Raw genomic sequence first — 21345 nt, forward strand, 5'->3', positions numbered from 1 at the left:
CAGCGCACTTGCGTGATTCTAAGAGCACCAGGATGAGTTTCCTGTATTTTCCTGGCCACCAAACACCCCGGATTTAAACCCAATGGAAACTTTGTGTGACCACGTGGATCCTCAGCCGAGAAACCTAGTGCAACTGCCCATTGCACTGGAGTCGTCATGACACCAAATCCCTGCCAGTACCTTTAGAGCCCCATTGGCTCTCTTCCTGCTGGTCTCGCAGTGGTTCGCGCTGGAAACTTTGGTTATTCAGGATTTTGACAGGAGGTTACGTTAATGTGATTGGATATTGTAGCAGATGCCGATATCAGCACTGCAGCTTTCTGTTATGGACATCCTGTTCAATTTCAAACGAAGCCTTTGTAAAAGACGGTCGCAATGTAGGCGACGTCATAATAGTCGAACTTAAGGAATTCTTCTCTCTTGAAAGCAAAAGAGGCGTGACGGATGAATGAAGACGGATGTAAAGGGGCCAGCTAAGGAAAACAGGAGATCCCACCATAGAAGAAATATACTAGTACGAAATATAGGATTAATTTGAGGAATAAACTTCTGAGATTGTTTGTCTCGAGCACGACACTGTTAGGACGTGAATCACTTACTATCGCAAAACTAGAAAAGTGAATGGAAGTCTTTGAGAGATGATATTATGCAAAAACTTAAGCGGACGAGTAAGTTCAGGAATGAGGAGGATATTCACAGATCGCTGAACAAAGAAATATGTGTGTAACACTAAATAAAAGAAGGACCAGGATTCTTGGACTTGCGTTAGTATATCAGGGATTTAGAGACAGCACTTGAGGACGCAAACTATAGGGAAAGAAAGATATTGATGTATGTTCATCAAGCAAGTGAGACTATTTGGTGTAAGTGCCACTCTGAGATCTCTCACTCACTCTGGAATCAGGCGGTTGGTATAAGTGACTGAATAGTGGTGGGCCTCGTCAGGCTTAAGAACCAAGGAAGGGAAACACAATTATGAAGGAATTCTGTTGTTCATTATCTGGGGTACTTTCATTTATATTCAGACATATCAACATTTTCATACCAGTTGTAATTGCATCACCATAATGAAACTACGAGAACACTCAATCAAAAAATAAGAATAACCATCACTTGGCATTTAGTAACGGAGGCAAAACATGAATATAAATACAATACTACTGCAACTTCTTTGGAGACGCATAGTCAGCTGTGTAATACCAACCTGACTTTCGCCCGCCGTATTGTACGAGTGCTGGCCAAGGTCTATTCTAAACTGTTTTAGAGTGGAATTTCTAGAAGTTTTAGGTTAAAACAGAAGTCAGACAGTGTGATGGCCTCTTCCTGCTGCTCCTTATCTTTTAGACAAAGCATTCCACCATAGAAGAAATATACTAGTACGAAATATAGGCTTAATTTGAGGAATAAATTTCTGAGATTGTTTGTCTCGAGCACGACACTGTTAGGACGTGAATCACTCTTGAGATGAAGTTCGTATAGTGCTACTCTGGAATCAGGCGGTTGGTATAAGTGACTGTATAGTGGTGGGCCTCGTCAGGCTTATGAACCAAGGAAGGGAAACACAATTATGAAGGAATTCTGTTGTTCATTAACTGGGGTACTTTCATTTATATTCAGACATATCAACATTTTCATACCAGTTGTAATTGCATCACCATAATGAAACTACGAGGACACTCTATCAAAAATGAAGAATAATCATCACTTAACATTTAGTAACAGAGGCAAAACATGAATATAAATACAATACTACTGCAAAACGACTGAGAGATAATGCACTGTGGCGATTTGATTTACTTGGTTCGAGTACTCTTTTCTCTGATGAAGCCTCTGCATTGGACACAGATGGTCTGCCGGTGCAATTTCCTTCCATCTCTTCGTTTCGAACGTCGTACTTCTACATTACGTTGAGCATAAAATGACATTGTGGATGCAATATGCACGTTTCAGCAGATTAGGCGCTCTTTCTTATTGGAACTGGGACGTGGAACAAGAACATACACGATAATCAGAAGCAGTCTACAATGCTTGTAAGGGTGTTGCAGGGTAGGTCGTGTTGAGAAATAACTGTTCAGAAAAAAGTTCGATACGTTGCACCGCTTCCAATTTCATTAGCATTCACTACAGCCAATCAAGTCGTTGTGCGCGGAGTTGGAAAGCTTGCACGTGCTAACATACAGCAACGCACAGACATAAGATCGCTAAAATACGGTAATGCACAGACTTCTGTGGATCCCTGAGTTACCACTTATTCGTATGCTCATTACCTGTTAAAGTGTGCCGTTTTTCGAAGTGATGAAATTAAGCTAGGTGAGTAAAAGCTATGTTCGCTCTGTTCAAGGGAATCAAACGAAGAAGCCGTTTGGGGAGACTGTCTCTGGCAGGTTGCTTTAATTCGTGCACGCAGGGAGCTGCACGGTTTAACAATTATTTCTCACACTCAGGACAACCTACCTTGTAACAGCCTTACAAGATTTTCAGGTTGTTTCTGACCACCCTGTACAGTGCAGCTGCATACATGACTATCATGGTATCGTAAGCCACATCCCACAATGCCTGCACGCTTTTGGCGTTTGTTAATTCAATACTGAATAGATCACTAGACAGGGTGCGGCAGCATTCATAGTAGGATATTAAAAACACTCCATCAGGCAGTAACTGTAATTTCTTTATTACCTCTTATGTCAATTAATACTAAAAGGTATGCCATTTACCATTGTGTAAATCATTTTCCATTGCGGGGATTACTTTTTGAATATGTCTCCTGTCAGATGATGCCCCCTCTGCACAACACATTCATGTAGGCGGCGTTGGAAGCTTTCCATAGCTCGGCCCAACGTATTCCCTGGGACATTGCCGACGGCCGTTCTGATGCGATCCTTCAACTCAGGAATGGTGGCACAGTGTTTTCGGAACACTTCTTGCTTCAGGAAGCCCGAAAGGAAACAGTCTGCACATGAAAGGTCAGGTAAGCGAGGCGTCCAGGAAATGTCAGCAAAACGGGAAATTATCCTGCCAGGGAATGTCTGTCGCAAGAAATCCATGCAAATTCAGGCTGTATGCGAGGTCTCTCCGTCTTGTTAAAACCATAATTGTTCCACATCCACATCGACCACACGTAATTGGAGAAGAGCGAAGTCTTGCAGCATCTTTCGACAGCGTTCACTGAGGGGGCATCATTTAACAGGAGTAATATTCAAAAAGTAATCCACGCAATGGACAATGACTTACACATTAGTAAATGGCATACCTTCATTGATTGACATAAGAGGTAATAAATAAATTACAGTTACTGCCAGATGGTGTGTTTTTAATATCCTACTATGAACGCTGCCGCAGCCTGTATTTTAAGAACGACGGATAGTCTGTTTTTGCCAGTCCTGTGTTATTAGAGAGGTAACCAGTAGGATGTGCCATGTTATGCGATTCTCACATTATGGCATAGGCTCTCCAAGATGGTAGTCGTTTCCGTTTGTGGTGGTCAATCCACCCTAAGCAGGCACGGCTCACTGATGACCAATACATGTTTTTCCTTTGACCATATTTGTGTTAGCATTGAATCATGTCTGCTAAAATAGGCACTACGGACAACACCAGTGATAGTAGAGATGACATCTGACAATTCCCTGATCATCCATTTGATGACAGTGTAACAAGATGAGACACTTACCATCAGGAACTATTGTCCAAAATATTCAGTCCATAGATGTAAGACCATACAACTGTTATCCTCAAGACATTATATAATGTGATTCATGTGTTAATGAAGGGAGATTCATGTGGGACCGTTTCAGAGTAGTTCGTACATTGTCCACTATGCATTATATATTGCTCATTTTCCAAGGTGTAAATTGGAGAAATGGTTTTAATAGCTCTTGAAGTTTGGCTATAGCGGAAGAAAGTCGCAATCTTGCTACAGAAAATGTACCGGTGACAACGTACGACGCTTGCGTTTATGTGCAGGTGGTGAACCCGAAGGTGAGCATCGAGATCTGCTACCCGTTCCCTGACCTGGCGTACGCGCGCGTCGTGGTTCTGGCCAAGATGGTGGTGTACTACGTGCTGCCGCTGGCGGTGATCGCCGTCTTCTACGCGCTGATGGCGCGCCACCTGCTGCGCTCGACGCGCGACATGCCGCAGCACTGCAGCCAGGCGCGCCAGGTGCGGGCCCGGCGCAAGGTCGCCAAGGTCGTGCTCGCCTTCGTCGCCGTCTTCGCCGTCTGCTTCTTCCCGCTGCACGTCTTCATGATATGGTCAGTACCGTCGGCTTCGTTGGAAGGTGGCCTATGCGGTGGGCCACTCAGCTCCGGTGGCAACACAGCTTCTAATTTACACTATTGGCGCCGGTCGGGTGGCCGAGCGGTTGTAGGCGCTACAGTCTGGAACCGCCTGACCGCTACGGTCGCAGGTTCAAATCCTGCCTCGGGCATTGATGTGTGTCCTTAGGTTAGTCAGGTTTAAGTAGTTCTAAGTTATAGGGGACTGATGACCTCAGATGTTGAGTCCCATAGTGCTCAGAGCCATTTTAGACTACTGGCCATTAAAATTGCTACACCACGAAGATGACGTGCTACAGACGCGACATTTAACCGACAGGAAGAAGATGCTGTGATATGCAAATGATTAGCTTTTCGGAGCATTCACACAAGGTTGGCGCCGGTGGCGACACCTACAACGTGCTGACATGAGGAAAGTTTCCAACCGATTTCTCAAACATAAACAGCAGTTGACCGGCGTTGCCTTGTGAAACGTTGTTGTGATGCCTCGAATAAGAAGGAGAAATGCGTACCGTCACGTTTCTGACGTTGATAAAGGTCGGATTGTAGCCAATCGCGATTGCGGTTTATCGTATCGCGATATTGCTGCTCGCGTTGCTCGAGATCCAATGACTGTTGGCAGAATATGGAATCGGAGGATTCAGGAGGGTAATACGGAACGCCTTGCTGGATCCCAACGGCCTCGTATCACTAGCAGTTGAGATGACAGGCATCTTATCCGCATGGCTGTAACGGATCGTGCAGCCACGTCTCGATCCCTGAGTCAACAGATGGGGACGTTTGCAAGACAACAACCATCTGCACGAACAGTTCGACGACGTTTCTAGCAACATGGACTATCAGCTCGGAGACCATGGCTGTGGTTACGCTTGACGCTGCATTGACAGGAGCGCCAGCGATGGTGTACTCAACGACGAATCTGGGTGCCCGAATGGCAAAACGTCACTTTTTCAGATGAATCGAGGTTCTGTTTACAGCATCATGATGGTCGCATCCGTGTTTGGCGACATCGCGGTGAACGCACATTGGAGGCGTGTATTCGTCATCGCCATACTCGCCTATCACCCGGTGTGATGGTATGGGGTGCCATCGGTTACACGTCTCGGTCACCTCTTGTTCGCATATGCGGCACTTTGAACAGTGGACGTTACATTTCAGATGTGTTATGACCCGTGGCTCTACCCTTCATTCGATCCCTGCGAAACCCTTCATTTCCGCAGGATAATGCACGACCGCATGTTGCAGGTCGTGTACGGGCCTTTCTAAATACAGAAAATGTTCGACTGCTGCCCTGGCCAGCACATTCTCCAGTCCTCTCACCAATTGAAAACGTCTGGTCAATGGTGGCCGAGCAACTGACTAGTCTCAATACGCGTCACTACTCTTGATGAACTGTGGTATCCTGTTGAAGCTGCATGGGCAGCTGTACCTGTACACTCCATCCACGCTCTGTTTGACTCAATGCTCAGGCGTATGAAGGCCGTTATTACGGCCAGAGGTGGCTGTTCTGGGTACTGATTTCTCAGGATCTAAGCGCCCAAATTGCGCGAAAATGTAATCTCATGTCAGTTCTACTATAATATATTTGTTCATTGACTACCCGTTTATCATATGCATTTCTTCTTGGCGTAGCAATTTTAATGGCCAGTAGTGTAGCTTTTAATACGTTACAACGGCGCTATTCTGACGAGCGATGTCGTCTCGCGGGCTGCATCCGCGTTCTGTCTTCCTACTTTTCATATCCGATGCCATTCTTAAGACGTCATTTTAACTGCAGTGTGTTTGTGTGTCTTTGTGTGGGGGAGGGGGGGGGGGACAGAGACAGATAGGGCGAGAGAAGAGAGAGAAAGAGAGAGACGCCATTTTATGAGCAGTAAATAGAAAAGGGTTCGACTGTGTCTCAGTCAGTGACACCAAAGTAGGTTTAAAAGAACATTACTATTATCACTATCACGTGAGACCGTTATATTTATCACTAAAGGCTTCCGCCGCTATAGTCTCATTAGTTTCATGAAATTCCGGTAGTTGGCGGCGCTATACGTAGCCCTCAAAATGGCGTCTGTAACGGAGGTGCGTTCCAAACAGAGAGTTGCAATTGAGTTTCTTTTGGCTGAAAACCAGAGAATCACAGATGTTCATAGGCGCTTATAGATTGTCCACAGGGACCTGGCAGTCAACAAAAGCAGGTGGTTCGTTGGGCGAGGCGTCTCTCATCATCGCAACAAGGTTGTGGCAACCTGTCAGATCTCCCGCAAGTTGTCTGACTCCTGCAATGTTGGAATGTGCGGACACTCTCATTCTTGGTCGGCAGTGCACGGGGTATTGGCGTGCAAATTCCAGCCTTCGTCGGTGACGAAAAGCAGGCAGCATGAGTGCATGTACCAGGTGCCTGCTACGGAGGCCCATACACAGCACGTTTGCTGAACGGTCGTTGACGAGACGCTATGTGATCAAAAGTATCTGGACAGCTGGCTGAAAATGACTTCCAAGTTCGTGGCACTCTCCGTTGGTAATGCTGGAATTCAATATAGTGTTTGCCCACCCTTGGTCTTCATTACAGTTTCCACTCTGGGAGGCATGCGTTCAGTCAGATGCTGAAGGGCAGCCCATTCTTCACGGAATGCTGCACTGAGGAGAGGTATCGATGTGAGTCGGTGAGGCCTGGCACGAAATAGGCGTTCCAAAACATCCCAAAGGTGTTCTGTCGGATTCAGGTCAGGACTCTCTGCAGGCCAGTCCGTTGCAAAGATGTAATTGTCGTGTAACCACTCCGCCCCACGCCGTGCATTATGAACAGGTGCTGGAGCGTGTTGAAAGACGCAATCGACATCCCCGAACTGCTTTTCAACAATGGGAAGCAAGAAGGTGCTTAAAACATCAATGTAGGCCTGTGAGTGATAGTGCCACGCAACTATTGGCACTACAAACGCTGGCAGATTACGTTCACCGAGCATTCGCCATACGCACACCCTGCCATCTGATCGCCACATTGTGTACCGTGATTCGTCACTCCGCACAATGTTTTTCCACTGTTCAATTGTACAGTGTTTACGACCCTCAGGCCTACTCTAAGCGAGGCGTCGTTTGTCATTTACCGTCGTGACGTGTAGCTTATGAGCAGCCGCTCGACCATGAAATCAAAGTTTTCTGACCCCGTCCCTAACTGTCATAGTACTTACAGTGGATCCTGATGCAGCTTCGAATTTCTGTGTGATGGTCTGGAGAGATGTTTGCCTATTACACATTACGACCCTTTTCAACTATCGGCGGTCTCTGTAAGTCAACAGACGAGGTCGACCAGTACGCTTTTGTGCTGTAAGTGTTCCTTCACGTTTCCACTTCACTATCACATCGGAAACAGTGGACCTAGGGATGTTTAGGAGTGTGGAAATCTCGCGCACAGACGAATGACAAAAGTGACACCCAATCACCTGCCCACGTTCGAAGTCCGCGAGTTCCGCGAAGCGCCCCATTCTGTTCTCTCACGATGTCTAATAGCTACTGAGGTCGTTGATATGGAGTACCTGGCAGTAGGTGGCAGCACAATGTACCCAATATGAAAAACGTATATTTTTGGGGGTGTCCGGATACTTTTGATCACATTGTATAGGTAGCCTCTTCACTCATCTGGGCAGTCTATTGTTCAACACCTCCACGCCCGTTCACCCGTAGAAATCTTCGCAGCCGTCGCTAACGCTTGTGGCGCATCATAGCTGCCTCGGCGCCGGTTTTGGACAGCGTCATCTTACCGTGCATAGTATTCTTGAACCACAATGGCGCGCGAACAGTTTACAAACTTCGCGTTTTCGGAAATGCTTGCACTATTGGCCCGAAAGCCAATGATCATGCCATTTCGGACGGTACATAAATTTCCGCATTACGACATCGATTACCCTGTTTTCTTCATCCGCTCTACAGTCTTCATATACCCTCTACTTATAGCGTTGCCGCCTGCTAGCTGCGAGTGGTTATTGCACGTTGACGTCGAACATAGCCGATGGGCACATTAAAGCGACTGGATCGTATACTTTCGTATCTATGACACTCAGCATACTCAATAAACTATTAAAAAACCAACCAACGTCTTGTCAATTAAAATCTATTATTAATGCTAGCAGTTTAGACAGCCACTACTCATTATCAGGCACCTCGATATATAAATTGCAAATAATATCAGTATCATATATCGTGCAGTCTAATTAATTGGGATAATGCACTGAGGAGAAGTAGTTCAATTAGAACATACATTTGACATACCGAATGTTCCATCAGATTCTTCATAACTAAAAAGAACTAGACAAAGAAATACAATACACAGAATGTGTACATTGCTAAGAAAATCACATGTTAAAATAGTACAACCCATTCAACCCTTGAAGACATGTAGACTAGTGAACAATGAATGTCACTGTTGGACGTCTTTACCACGACTGACGCCGCGCGGGGTAGCCGCGCGGTCTTGGGCGTCGAAGGTTCGAGTCCTCCCTCGGGCTTGGGTGTTTGTGTTATCCATACCGTAAGTTCGATTAGGGCGTAGGGACCAATGACCTCTGCAGTTTGGTCCCATAAGACCTTACCACAAATTTCCAGTTTCCAGGACTGACAGCTTATAGAGAGCTTCCCTTGATCGTTACAGCAAGTCAGGCACCTCATCTCAACATCGATATCATCTGACGATAAAAAGTTGTCAACAAAGGTCTTCAGGTCCTTTGGCTACCATGGATTATTTGTCATGGCGTTCAGATTTCCTTGCTAGTCCGGCACTGCTCTTTCAATATTATTCAATTATTCTGACGTCTATCACAACGTAGTCTGTCTTCGTCGATGTTGACGGACTTCCCAAATATGGTGCAATATCACCATTTGCATTTCTAATGCTCTGTTTAATCTTTCTTCACGGTTGTTCACAGTTGTGCCAAACATAGCGTAGCACCAACAGTTACATTTCGTTCTGGCATGGATTTACATCTGTTGTAAGCACTTAACAAAATCTCGCGCCTTTCCATCATTTCGAACTTTATGTTTAAATATTGTTCTGTGGCGCTAGCTACGACACCCACTGCACCTGTCTGACATCAGGCAAATGCCGTTTCCGATGAGGGTGTTCTATGTTCCTGTGGTGGATCTTGATAGCTCTTTCTTCATGTGCATGTGATACACACTCAGGTGACAAAAGCCGTAAGATAGCAGTATGTATATGTACAAGTGGCGGTAGTATCGCATATACAAGTAATAAAAGGGCACAGTGCATAGGCGGAGCTGTCATTTGTACTCAGGTGATTTATTTGAAAATATTTCCGACGCGATTGTGGCCGCATGACGGGAGTTAACAGACTTTCAACAGTGAATGGTACAATAGTTGGAGCTAGACGCAGGGAACATTCCATATTGGAAATCGTTATGGAATTCAATATTCCGATATACACAGTGTCAAGAGCGTACCGAGAATATTGCGTGAAATAACTGCTGAAATCAATGTGGGCCGTACGACGAACATGTCCGCTAGGACAGCGTGGTGAATTTTGACGTGAATGGGATATGGCAGAAAACCACCGACGCAAGTAACTTTGCTGCAGCACCTCTCCTAGATCGTCAACACATCGCTTCGATCCTAGATGACTGAAAACTCGTGGCCTGGTGAGATGAGTCCCAGTTTCAGTTGGTAAGAGCTGATGGTATGCCTCGAATGTGGTTCAGACCCGAAGAAACCATAGAACCAAATTGTCAACATGGCGCTGTGCAAGCTGGTGGTAGCTCCATAATGCAATGAACTGGGTCCGCTGGTGCAACTGATCGGATCGTTGACTTGGAGAACATGGATGAAAATACGCCATGTCACCGGGTCACAATTAATCGCGAGTGGTTCGAAGAACATTCTGGATGGTTCGAGCGAATAAGTTGGTCACCCAGATCGTCTGACATGTATATCGTAGAACTTTATTTCACTTCGTGCACAGAAACCTGCACCGGCAACACTTTCGCAGTTGCAGACAGCTTTAGAAGCACCGTGTCATATTTCTACGGGGGACTTCCATCAACTTGCTGAAACAATGCAACGTAGAGTTTCTGCATTATTCCGGGCTAAATGGTTCAAATGGCTCTGAGCACTATGCGACTTAACTTCTGAGGTCATCAGTCGCCTAGAACGTAGAACTAATTAAACCCAACTAACCTAAGGACATCACACGCATCCATATCCGAGGCAGGATTCGAACCTGCGACCGTAGCTCCAGACTGTAGCGCCTAGAACCACACGACCACTCCGGCCGGCCATTCCGGGCTAAAGGAAGTCCGACACGATATTAGTAGATACCTCATGAATTTTGTTACCTTAGTGTACAGATATTTTAACGCTTTATCATTTACATAGCGGTATTTTAGTACTTTCAACGTCAGCCCAGTCAGCAATCGTGATAATCTAATATGTAAGAAACTATCAGCCTCGATTGCGGTAATGAAGCCAACCTTTACCTTGGTTTCTGCCCAAGTAATTCAGCCTTCCTCAGAAGATAAACCTGATTCTATAATATGTCTACGAGGGCATGGTCTAGAAATAAAACTAAAACAGCCTTTAAAATGTGACTACCCCTGTTCAGGCTGTTTCAGTTTTATTTCTAGACCATGCCCTCGTAGACATATTTTAGAAGCAGGTTTATCTTCTGAATAAGGCTCAATTACTTGGGCTGAATAATAGGTAAAGGTTGGTTTCATTACCGCAATCGAAGCTGATAGTTTGGCTCTGAGCACTATGCGACTTAACTTCTGAGGTCATCAGTCGCCTAGAACTTAGAACTAATTAAACCTAACTAACCTAAGGACATCACAAACATCCATGCCCGAGGCAGGATTCGAACCTGCGACCGTAGCGGTCACGTGGTTCCAGACTGAAGCGCCTTTAACCGCACGGCCACACCGGCCGGCTGCTGATAGTTTCTTATATATTACATAGCGGTATGTTCTCCAAAATTTAACGATGATTCATATACAAGAGATTTACGGAAAATGTCCTTAGCTTCAGGACGGAAACTTTCTTTTTCAAACTTGTGAATAGACCTAGTAGTTGACTCTGTAGAGTAAGCAGCGAACATTTTCGCGTTGTCACGATTTTAGCATGTTTTTAAAAGTTGTGGAAAATCAGGCGTTGAATATTGTTTGTAAAAACATACATGTGAGTTAGTGAGGACATATTTACAGCAACCATTCACTATTGTGTTGCCCTAAATCATTCATCAGTCCTACGGACATCATGAATTTACAAGGGAACTGGTACCTTACGGAAGAAACTCATTAGTTGCTCTGTCTTTCCAGGTTCTACATGACGGAGGACGCGGACAAAAAGTACAACGACTGGTGGCACACGCTGCGCATCCTGGGCTTCTGCTTGTCGTTCGCCAACTCGTGCGTGAACCCGGTGGCTCTGTACTGCGTGTCGGGAGCCTTCCGGAAGCACTTCCGCCGCTACCTCATGTGCCGGTGGCGCCGCGCCCCGGCAAGCGGGGGAAGCGCCAGCAGGAGCATCGGGCTCTCCGGCTACTACCACCGCAGGTACGGTCTTCGTGGTCCCTCGTCTGGCTATTCTGTTGCATGTATATTTAGTATAATCGAGGACACACCAAACAAGCTAGAAATAGGAAGCATGCTTTCGGCTTCGATTAATCTTCCTTGGGCACAACGTGCTCCGATACCGGTATCATTATTAAAGGAAAGATGCTTCTAAGGCATTCAAAGTAATGTTTTCAAATTAGCAAGGGATTTCACCAAGGGAAACGAAAAGTGTTACACCATGAAACACTGCCTATGTTTATCGAACTCTCTGGAGATGTTCATCACGCAATGGGCATTAAATTATTTAACGTTCATTACTTTCGGATATGATGTCAATCATCAACGACTCTATTAGGTGTGACGCTCCTGGACACATATACACTCTTATATTCGTAGTGACATGTCATCTTAAGGAATTCCACACCTTTCCACGTCCAAATTCTGTGTCATGTGATGAAGATTGCAGGCTGGAGCAAAAGTACGAGGTGCGTTGAATAAGTAATGCAACACATCTCTTTCTTTCCTGAAAGCATTTAGGTTTTATCTAGGATTACAATACACCATGTAATTCCCCATTCTTTTTGCTACAAAACGTATTTTTCAACACAATATCCGTTCAATGCGGTGGCCTTACGCCACCTTACTAGGAGGGATTGTACGCCCACACAGTACCATTGTCGATGTATTGCTTCATTGGACAAAACAGACGGAAATCGGAAGGTGCGAGAAACAGGCTGTAGGGCGGATGAAGACGAACAATCCAATGAAATTTTGTGCGTACCTCTCGGGTCCAGCTGGGCAGCGAGGTGTTTGATTGTGATCAAATTAGTGTCACAGCCAGGTGCAGCCGGCCTGTACGCGGGAGGTAGGACTGCTTAGCGGACATTGTTGCGATTATGAGAGGCGCCTCGTCCAACGAATCACACTGCTTTTGTTGAATGTCAGGTTTCCCTAAACATTCTACAAGCGTCTGTGAATATCTGGTATGCACTGGTTGACTGCCAAAAGAAACTCAAAGACAGCTCGCTGCTCGGAACGCACCTGCGCTACAGACGGCATTTTGAAGGATACGTATAGCGCCGCCATGTTTCGGAACTTCATGAAACTGTAGAAGTTCAAGCGGGAATATTCCACGACGTCCCTGAAAAATTCTGCATTTTTTCGACCGAAACTAGAAGAGAAAAAAAAGTGCTGCATTACTTACTGAACGCCCCTCTTACACCTCCTTCCATCCCATTTGAGACCTGCTCAGTGAGTGACAAATTAAGGTGCTGGACAGGTCAGACAAGAATCTCCATATTCCTCAATGCGTTTGTCGTGTGAATTACAGTTTCTTTTATCCTGCAATAATATGCACTTCAGTACACAGATCAATAAAGTACTGTAGATGTAATGTAGATTAGGTGTTACCGCCCGCATCTCGTGGTCGTGCGGTAGCGTTCTCGCTTCCCACGCCCGGGTTCCCGGGTTCGATTCCCGGCGGGGTCATGGATTTTCTCTGCCTCGTGATGGCTGGGTGTTGTGTGCTGTCCTTAGGTTAGTTAGGTTTAAGTAGTTCTAAGTTCTAGGGGACTTATGACCACAGCAGTTGAGTCCCATAGTGCTCAGAGCCATTTGAACCATAGGTTTTACCATTCTTACAACATACTAGCGAGCGTTCAACAACTACGGAATCCTGTTCTTTACTCATCTTGAGGTTGAAGTTAACTCTTGTGTCTGCATTTCCCTACAAATCTCTCTTGAACAAACCCAATTTTTATTCTTTCTAGCCAGACATCTTCCTCTGGAGTTACAGCAATATCAGTGCTTTTTTCCTTGCTAAAACATGTTGAAAACTACATAAACCACAGAATGTGTTAGCAATACGATTCCAAAAGTTAGGGAAGTATACATCTTGACAATTGCTGCTTCCTGTGACCTTTCACCAGGTTTTCTAGTGAGACGATGGCGTCGGTGTGAAAGCCACAAACTGAAGCGAAACTCAATACCGAACATAATAGAATGCCACTCAGTGTCAAACTGAAATCTCGTTTTCGTCATGCAAGTCTCCATTGTATATAGTATTTTGATGACGCTAAAAAAAGCATACCAAGTCGAGATCTCAACTCAGCTTTCAGTAAACCTCGATGGTTCGTGGTTACATTCTTCCTGTAATTTATACCTAGGGTTGAGCTGTTGCCGTCAGTCCGTGAGAGCCAGTCGAATTATCTTCATGGTTTAGTCTTTACAGAAGTGTCTTTGCCTACTTTCTTTGCCACACTGTCGTCCGTAGTCCCTCACGACACGACTCATTCTGCACTCATTGCCCCACAGTTAGTTTCTGTGCGATCTGCCTTTATGATGCTTCTATGTCCCTCATGCCCATGTTTCGACCTTTAAGAGACTCCAAAAGATAACGACTAACCCACGCACGTCCTCTGAGCGGGCAGTATTGTATACTACAAAGGGCTCAATGGAGACACCTCTGTGTGAAGTCAGGATAGCTTTTGGGAAACCCTGAAGTGTCAACTACAGTTAGTATAAGATTATATTTCAATCATTCATTGCCAATGTTTACAAATCGTCGTTCTTCTTCTCCAGCTTTGGATGTTGCTCATTCAGCTGGATGTTGAATTCTAGCTGGTGTCTGTCCAGTTAGCTACAAGACTTCACGCGCTGGTGAGGTTTAGCGATCCCGTGCCAGGGCAAGTTGCTGGCGAGTAGGCATGGTCGTTAACCCAACGCAAAATGTACTCAGGCTGGCTGCTTGAGAGTCTTCAGTCTCACTCTGAATTCTACGATGACCCTTAATGACCCATATGTAACATATGTGGTGTCGGTAATCATGTGGTCAGTTGATTTCCTGTGAACCCCTAGTAGGATTTAGCACCTGAAGGCATCTGAGTATTGAACGCGAATGAGGACACCCAGAGGTTGTGTTTGTGGTTTTCACGTTGAAGTTCAGTGCTAGCAGTAACCTGCAATGTGATGTCAGAAGACAGTCAATTTTTCTATCAGTAGATGGTAGGCAGTGAGAAGCAGGAAGTTCCTTAGGTAAAGGCCATCACGTGGAGAGCGTCTTGGGCTGGTTCACAGAGCATGAAAGACATAGGTTAGGTTCATTACAGTATTGTAATCATGGACTGAAGTGGTATTACTGATAATGCCATTGATCCCAATTATCAACTCATGACAGGAGCTGGAGAGCAGGCCCCTGTCTTGAGTTGATAATTGGGATCAATGGCATTATCTGTAATACCACTTGAGTCCATGATTACAATTCTGTAATCAGTAGAAAGTTGGTGTGAGGCTATAAAGTGAGGTTCAGTTTGTGATGACCGCGTGTGTCCTCCATATTCTGGTACATTAACTTAACAAATTGTTAACTCTTGTACCTGTTTCTTGCTATGTCCTCTTCTGAAAGAGATAGAGTTTCTTGCAATATGTCTTACGAGCTAATGAATATGTTTGTCTCGCTTTCTTTGGTTTCCTGTCACAGTCTCCTTCTTCTGAAAGCATATCCCCACCCGACTGACAGTGCTGTAATGTGTAGAATACCTGACCCGCTTATGACATACTGGCTTGCTTCCTGCTTCTATCTCTGTCTCACGAATGACTTAAGTTTATCTTTATTTATGTGAATGATTTTCAATGATTTTTTCTAATCTCTACCCCTTACTAATCTGTGCTATAACAACACTCCATGTGAAGAGTTCTAATAACATCTGACACATTGTATAGTCGCCATGAACGTACACCTAGACAAATGGATAGCTTCTGTACTGAGCAGTAACTTGGCACAAGCATATATCTTGCAGGCATCTAAATACTGGAGAATCGATTTCATAGCAGTCGGTCAAGGTGTTTTGGTGTACCACTTTCTTTTCCCATTAGTGTAGTTACACTTACGCATATTTTACCAGTATTCCCATTTAACAGAATATTATTGCCAGGTTGTTTAAATATCTGGATCATTGGTTGCCAGCTTTTCCAAGACCATTAGCACTAAGTACAATGAGATTTAGATATTAGTTAGTGCACTGCCATAAACGTTAGCACGTAACTAAACTAAACTTTAGAATGAGAACGGATTTTCGTTGAACGTTTTTATTTTTAAAATGATGAAATACAGGTATTTAGTTTTTGTAGGTTTTCTATTAAACCTTGAAATGATGAGTCAATGAGACAATTGATTTCTAACTACGGAAAAATGAAGCAATTCTGAGTGCTTAACGAGTGCTACCTACAACTCCTTCTCGGCAAAAGAAAGCTAGCTACCAATTATGAGGGTAGACATTTGTTACAAAACATGTGTCTTCTGCACCGATACTCTCCTTAGCGACGCTTAATTCACCCACACCCTACATCTCAGCTTAAAATCATCCAAGTAGAATGATGTGCACTTATCACTCTTGTGAATCACTTGATTTCTTGATTCTTTATATCTGGACTGACGGAAATTTCAGGTTGCAAATGCATTGTGGCAGTAATATTCTTCTTGCGGATAATGCACCGCTGGAGCCGCTTCTCCGCCACCAGTCACCACCTTCTTCTGTCTAGGCTTTCCTAGACGTTCATACTCCTGTCTTCCCTTGCCTCCTCTACATCATTTTGGCAGTTGCATAGTGGGCGCCCCCTTTTCTTCGCTGAGATGGTATCTATCGTAGTATCCAATTTGGTATTCTGTCTTCAGGCATCCCATTCGCATTGCCAAACGATATCAGCTATTCTTGTTGGATGTCGTCACAGATATCCCTATCCATTTTCATCCTTTATCGGGTTACACCATTTTTTATTTTATCCACCCCTGTACAGTTTGAGCTTCGTCTTAAGTAATCCATCCCAGAGGCAAGCAGTTTATTCTTAATTCTTTTATTAACGTCCCATGCTTCTGCTCCATACAAAACTACCCTCTGTACCATAGTCTTATATATTCCATTTTTCGTTGTTGTTCTTATCCTTTTGTTCCATAGAACAGAATTTATTGCCCTCGTTACAGCTCGTCCCTTATTAATTCTACTAGTGATTTCATCATTACTTGTGCCCTGTTTATTGAATAATATCCCAAGATATTTTGCGTTTTCCATACCTACAATTACTTCTCCATCTACATCCAAATTATTCACTTTTTCAGTTAAAACAGCCAAGTGCTCATTCTTTTCATGTTCATTTTCAGGCTATCCTTACTGTACTCCTCTTCAATCTTCCGTATCACACAGGTCGGATCATCTTCAGCTTCTGTTAGTGCAATCTGATCATCTGCAAAATACAGACTAAATATTTTGCTGCCCTCTACTGTCACTACCATAACCTGATATTTTCTATGCCAAGACTGTACGACTGCTCCTAGGTACAGCCTAAAGAGGGTCGGTGACAGCCTAATCACTGCTGCAGACCTTTATTCACTCCGAATTCTTCTGTCCAACTGTTCCAAATCCTTACTCTCGCTGTGTTATTTTCACATAATTTCATAACGGACTTTAGCAACCTTTGATCTAACGTTAACGGTTTCAACATTTCCAACAGTTTCTTGGTGGGTGCATATGCTTTCTGGAGGTCAGTCAATGCAACACTCGTCTCTAGTCCGGTGTTTGTGCGTTTTTTATATATTAGTTTCGTTGTGAAGATATTGTCCATTACTGATTTTCCTGTCTGGAATCCAGCTTGCTCCTCTTGCTGCTTTTTAGTTGTTTCTTTCTGTACCAAATCTTTCAGTACCTTCGGGTAGTCTACCAAAGAAAGGGATCAGTGCCAGTCCACTATAATTATTTCTGTAATTACGTAACTCTTTCTTATGCGCCGGTATATGTAACATGTTTTCCATTTTCCATTTAATACCGTTTCCTACAGCCGCCTTAGCATCTCCAACAATTTCGGTGGACCAAGCTTCACCAGCTTTGGATATATTGATCCGTATCCTAGTGCCTGTTTCATCTTAGAGCCCTCACAGCTTGCTGAAGATCTTTTACGTCTGAGCGACTTACACTTCCTATTGCATCCTCACCTCACGACTACGTGAAAAATGCCGATTTTCCTGGAATAAATCCATAAAATACTGATCACTAGTTAACACTCCCATTTACGTGATTGTTCTCCATGTTTCAGCACTACGAGCCCCACCAATCACCGTCTCTATATATTCACATCTTTTTTCCCAGGCCCTATTCTTTCTTTTTTTAATACTTCTGTATTTAGTGACGTATATGTACTATGACTGCCACTTCTATTCAGGAACGTCAAATAAGCTTATTTTTATTCCTTTGAATCATCTCTGCGATTTCTGCATTGCACCAAACTGATATCATCTTCTCCTCGTATTCTCCAAGGGCTTCTTTCGCTGCTTCATGTATGGGCTTTATATACTCATATTCCTCTTATACTGTTCTCTCTGGACTCTGCAGTTAATACTCCAGCCTCTAGTGGTATAAATACTTTTAAGCTGTCCAAGTTATATCTTATGCTCTCAGGCTGGTCAGCATGTTGCCTCCTCTTCTCTTCGCTACTACTTCAGAGAGTATAGGGAATATTAATTTTACATTCCAACAAACGATGGTCACTCCCACAATCCGCCCCTCTCTTAACTCTGACATCCAGAATTTTTTAAATTGGCATTTTGACTCAAGATTAAATAATAACTGATTTCAACGATCTTTTATAGTTATACCATATAAATTTATGTATATCTTTGTGAGAAAAGAATGTATTTTCTATTCATAATCCATACGGCTCCAATAAATCCACCAGCCTTTTCTCATTCTTATTCTTAACATCCTCCCCATATATTCCAATAGCTTAATATTTCTCTCTTTCCCTATTCTGCTATTAAAACCTTCTGCCGGTATCATTTCTTGGCCACCTGGTACGGCTTCTGTAGTCTCTATCAACACCTATTGTAAATCTTCTTTCAGTAGTTTCATGCAGTCCCACTATCACTATATTCATTGCTTTAGTTCTTAGACTGAGCTATATGAACATTTCATTAACTGCTTTCCACGAAGTTACATAGTTTGGCGACTGTGCGTTTAGAATGATAGATACTCATACGCTCACCCTCTTTACTAAAATAATGCATGAACTCTAGCAGATATTCACAAACAGTACCTTTACTTTTGATTAGGAAAGTAATGCTACATCACTGTTATGATGTCTTATATCCATGAGATCTTCTTGTTGTTTGGAGGCCGTGTGCAAGGTCCATTTTCATTACCATTGTGGAATTCCTTTAAAACTATCCGAAAGCCGAGGCATATTATTAGGTTCCTTAGTTGGCTGTCTTTTTCTATGGATTGGGGGGGGGGGGAGGGTGACTGATCCATCGCACAACCCTCAGTTTGAAGGACCAGAATTTGTCATCAGTGCTTCCTTCCTTCATCACGCGTCAGAGTTTTTCCTATTTTCTCATGAAGAAGATGGGAATGGAATAACTAAGGACAGCAAGAGATTCTGAGTTATTCAATTCAACCATCCGCTCTTGCGTTTAAGGAAAGGAGAGGGAAAGAAAAGGAATGACAGGTCGTTGCAGGACGCACTTCGTCTGACTCCTCAGCCAGCGCCTGTTCAGCAAGGGTGACCATATCAGCAGCTAAACTACCGCCGACATTGACCCCAGCCTCATCGGAGTATGCAAACCTCTCCACTCGCAACCGCTCGACTGCTACGGTCGCAGGTTCGAATCCTGCCTTCGGGCATGGATGTGTGTGATGTCCTTAGGTTAGTTAGGTTTAAGTAGTTCTAAGTTCTAGGGGACTGATGACCTAAGATGTTAAGTCCCATAGTGCTCATAGCCTTTTGAACCGTTTGATCTCCACCCGCACGGACAGTGCTTTGTTAAGGTGCTGCCACCTGGGGAGGTGTACCAGTAATAATAAAAATAATAATGATAGTATGTAGTAACCACAGCAGTGTAGCAGTCATTAAGTAGTTACCGTTATGTTATGTTGTCAATCATTTGATCATTTACTGCGAAGTGAATAATGAAGTAATTCCCGGTCAATTGTGGGACCTACCTACATTCGGAGAAGGCATTTTCACGAGATATTTAAAAACGTACATCTCAGTTTTACTGTCACAGATGCAAGGTACGAAGTACCAAGTGTATATGCAGTGGGTAGACTATGTGAGGAAGAAGATGTTCCGACATTAGTGTCACAAGATATAACTTGCACCTCATTGGGCGACAAGCTATTTTTTTAAATGAAATCATGTTACATAGTCAGTATTACAGCCTTACAAAATGGTGACAATAGTAATAATCCTTTAAAAATAATGTAGTACTCTGGCCGAAACAGGTTCCAGCAATATGAAACAGACCGAACATATGAAACAAGTAGTTGGGTCGTGGAGGAGGACAGACTTGTTGGAAGTGTACTGGAAAATCGCAGTGCTTATGTTACAGAAATGCTAAGGCAGCCTATTGTCGTTAGCGGCTCAATTGTTTAGGGACCTTATTAAAAGTACGGAGCAGCTGATTAAAGTTAAGGGTTGCTACTAAGATCGTGACTTGTCAGTAACGTCATAATGAAAAATCAAAAACAGAAAATTAGGGAACTCTTGAAAGTTACTGTTGTGTTGGCAGAAGAGCCAACACCGTGTTACGAATGGAGGCCGAAATGCACGCGTTTTAGCTCACGCAGGCTGGCGTGAAGAGGGATGAACTATACTGACGTGAGGTCTGGAACATGACAAGGAATGAGAATTCAGAGAGCGGACGTAAGTAGTTTCATACTTAACTTTAATCCATTAATGATGAAACAATATTATCTGTTCAGAACACATAGTAACTGAATATGGCGCCTTGCTAGGTCGTAGGAAACGACGTAGCTGAAGGCTATGCTAAACTGTCGTCTCTGCAAATGAGAGCGTATGTAGTCAGTGAACCATCGCTAGCAAAATCGGCAGTACAACTGGGGCGAGTGCTAGGGAGTCTCTCTCGACTAGACCTGCCGTGTGGCGGCGCTCGGTCTGCAATCACTGATAGTGGCGACACGCGGGTCCGACGTATATTAACGGACCGCGGCCGATTTAAAGGCTACCACCTAGAAGGTGTGGTGTCTGGCGGAGACACCACAGATACCGTTTTCGAGAAATATTGGTTAACCGAATGTGACGAATGAGAAGCCGGCAGAGGTGACCGAGCGGTTCTAGGCGCTACAGTCTGGAACCGCGCGAACGCTACGGTCGCAGGTTCGAATCCTGCCTCGGGCATGGATGTGTGTGATGTCCTTAGGTTAGTTAGGTTTAAGTAGTTCTAAGTTCTAGGGGACTGATGACCTCAGAAGTTAAGTCCCATAGGGCTCAGAGCCATTTTTGAACAAATGACATTTGCGGGCACTCTGCTGCAACTAATGCCTTCAGAACACGCTTTAAAAACCGCCTGTATTCTTACGCTTGCTACGGGCCCCTGCCATTTCCTGCCAAACACTGCCGAGGGTCTTTCACGACATATCTCTACATAGCTTCCCTCAATCGCTACGCATATGGTCCTCCTTTTTGCAAGCGTTCCTATTCCGTTCTAGTAGAGGTCTTGGGGCATTGTGCACATCCA

General features: G+C 44.2%; 1 protein-coding gene across 1 annotated transcript in view; it reads left to right on the plus strand.

The window, feature by feature from the left end:
- Positions 1 to 21345, plus strand: part of LOC126147553 (neuropeptide CCHamide-1 receptor-like) — a 50986-nt gene that overhangs the window by 20772 nt on the left and 8869 nt on the right. The window contains exons 3-4 of the mRNA XM_049915702.1: positions 3964 to 4253; positions 11586 to 11822. Of these exons, the coding sequence (XP_049771659.1) occupies positions 3964 to 4253; positions 11586 to 11822 (527 nt within the window). The remainder of the gene's footprint in view (positions 1 to 3963; positions 4254 to 11585; positions 11823 to 21345) is intronic.

This window comes from Schistocerca cancellata, chromosome 2, assembly GCF_023864275.1.
Source record: "Schistocerca cancellata isolate TAMUIC-IGC-003103 chromosome 2, iqSchCanc2.1, whole genome shotgun sequence".
NCBI classification, from domain to species: domain Eukaryota; kingdom Metazoa; phylum Arthropoda; class Insecta; order Orthoptera; family Acrididae; genus Schistocerca; species Schistocerca cancellata.